At 43.0% G+C, this 2,500-nt stretch overlaps 1 protein-coding gene across 1 annotated transcript in view; it reads right to left on the bottom strand.

The window, feature by feature from the left end:
* Positions 1-2,500, bottom strand: part of LOC143298698 (electrogenic sodium bicarbonate cotransporter 1-like) — a 72,005-nt gene that overhangs the window by 23,300 nt on the left and 46,205 nt on the right. The window contains exons 9-10 of the mRNA XM_076611595.1: positions 1,618-1,779; positions 452-598 (exon numbers count right to left, since the gene is read on the bottom strand). Of these exons, the coding sequence (XP_076467710.1) occupies positions 452-598; positions 1,618-1,779 (309 nt within the window). The remainder of the gene's footprint in view (positions 1-451; positions 599-1,617; positions 1,780-2,500) is intronic.

Genomic DNA, 2,500 nt, shown 5'->3' with positions numbered 1-2,500 from the left:
CCCTGGGGAAAGCAACCCGAATGTTTTTGTTGTTGTTTTTTCACACAGAGAAATCTGTTGTGACAAAAGAGTAATACAATACAGTGATATGCAATGCAGTACCATGCAATGCAATACAATACAAATACAATATGCAATGCAATACAGTGAAATACAACACAATACAAAGCAATTCAATGCAATATGCAATGTAATTGTGCAATACAAGACAACGCAATGCAATACAATGCAATTCGATACAGTACAATACAATACAATACAATACAATGCAATGCAATGCAACACAATACGATACAACACAACACAACACAATACAATGCAATACAAAATACAATACAATACAATACGATACAACACAATACAATACAACACAATACAATACAATACCAGAACGACAACCCAACACGTTCAGATGGGACAGCAGAAAAAGACCACAACGTGTAGACCCTACCTGTGAAGGCACTTTGGTAGGGGGCTCGATCCTGATCTTGGGGTCCCATTCGCCAGGGGGCAGCACCGTCACCTGCTCCAAAAACTCGTCTGCTCCAGCCAGCAGGTCGTTGACGGTGCGACTCTTGTATGCCACCTCCCTGAAAATCTACACGGGAGAAAAATAGATAGATAGATAGATAACACACGAAATTATAGATAAATAAATAAATAATCAATTAAACAAACAAATAAATAAATAAATACAGATAGACAGACAGACAGATAGACAGACAGATAGATAGATAGATAGACAGACAGATAGATAGATAGATAGATAGATAGATAGATAGATAGATAGATAACACACGAAACTATAGATAAATAAATAAATAAATAATCAATCAATTAAACAAACAAATAAATAAATAAATACAGATAGACAGACAGACAGACAGACAGATAGATAAATAGATAGATAGATAGATAGATAGATAGATAGATAGATAAAAATTTTAAAAAAAACTGCCTCTGATGAATTTCTTGATTTCTTTTTTCCCTCTCTTCCCCTTTCAGTGGGTATTTCACCTCTAAGTTACTGAATAAACCGAGTTGTCCTTTGTGCGAAACGTTCGATCTCGATCTCGATCTCGATCTCTCTCTCTCTCTCTCTCTGTGTGTGTGTGTGTGTGTGTGTGTGTGTGTGTGTGTGTGTGTGTGTGTGTGTGTGTGTGTGTGTGTGTTTGTGTGTGTGTATAATTCACGTCTGGGAGTATGCTTTTGCAGTGAATAGTGTGTAGATTAAATTTCATTAGTTGATTGGTGCATGAAATACAAAGAAAGAAGAAAGAGAAGAAGTAGAAGAAGAAGAACAACAACAACAACAACAAATATAAGAAAAAGGACTGCGAAAGTGACAGACATGGAACACACACACACACACACACACACACACACACACACACACACACACACGCACGCACGCACGCACGCAAACCCACACCCGTACCCACACCCACCCACACCTCCAACACCTCCACACCCACACTCCCAAACCCCACCCACCCACACATCGACACACACACACACACACACACACACACACACACACACACACCTCCAACACCTCCAATACCCACACACCCACCCACCCACATATCCCACACACCCACCCATCCACCCACCCACCTCGTCCACCATCATGGTGGCCATGCACCGGCCCATCTCCTTGAGGTGCACCTCGGACCCCTTGGGCCCCAGCAGGTAGATGACGAAGCGGGTGGGGATGGCCACCTCAGAGATACCCAGATCCCGGGGGTCGTTCAGCCTCAGGAAGCCCACCAGACCCACCTTTGTGTGTGTGAGTGTGTGTGTCAGAGCAGAGCACGGCATAAAGGGCGTTGTTATAAATATATAAAAAAAAATTTTTAAAAACACACACAAAAACATGAGTATGATAGTCAGTCGTGTACGACTCGACTATCACCATCAGAAAAGCACAGGAGGCAACTTGCTGTCCCGACTATCTGGGGTGGAATTTGATTGAAACTAGCCGCCTAGTCATTCTGGTGAGACGATTAACTCTCTCCATACGAACGGCGAAAGAGACGACGTTAACAGCGTTTCTCCCCAATTGCCACCATCAAAATATTACAAACGGAAGGCTCTTACACTGAAGAGGTGAATGTTGACAAAGAATACCACAATTCTGACGACGGAAGCTAAAGGTTAGGTCATTCAGACACCCACTGGACATCCGAGGGGTCTGTGTAGAGGAGAAGAGAGGACTGGCCGTACTGAGTGAGTTAAACTGAGGCCCTGTGTGCGGCATGCACTTGGTGCACTGAAAAAGAACCCACGGCAACCAAAGGGTTAGTTACCCTCTGGCAAATTTCTGTGGAAGAAATCTACTCTGATATAGGTAAACAGATACACATGCATGTATTCAAGGACTGACTGATAAGCGCCCCAAAGACAACTGTAAGTCGACTCTACCCAGGCAGGCAGCCTAGTTGTGCAAATTACTCTGCGTTTGTATAGCGGTTAGAGCTTGGTCCCTGACCGAGAGTAA

Source organism: Babylonia areolata, chromosome 2, assembly GCF_041734735.1.
Source record: "Babylonia areolata isolate BAREFJ2019XMU chromosome 2, ASM4173473v1, whole genome shotgun sequence".
Taxonomy (NCBI): domain Eukaryota; kingdom Metazoa; phylum Mollusca; class Gastropoda; order Neogastropoda; family Buccinidae; genus Babylonia; species Babylonia areolata.
This window is presented reverse-complemented; position numbering and strand designations above follow the sequence as displayed.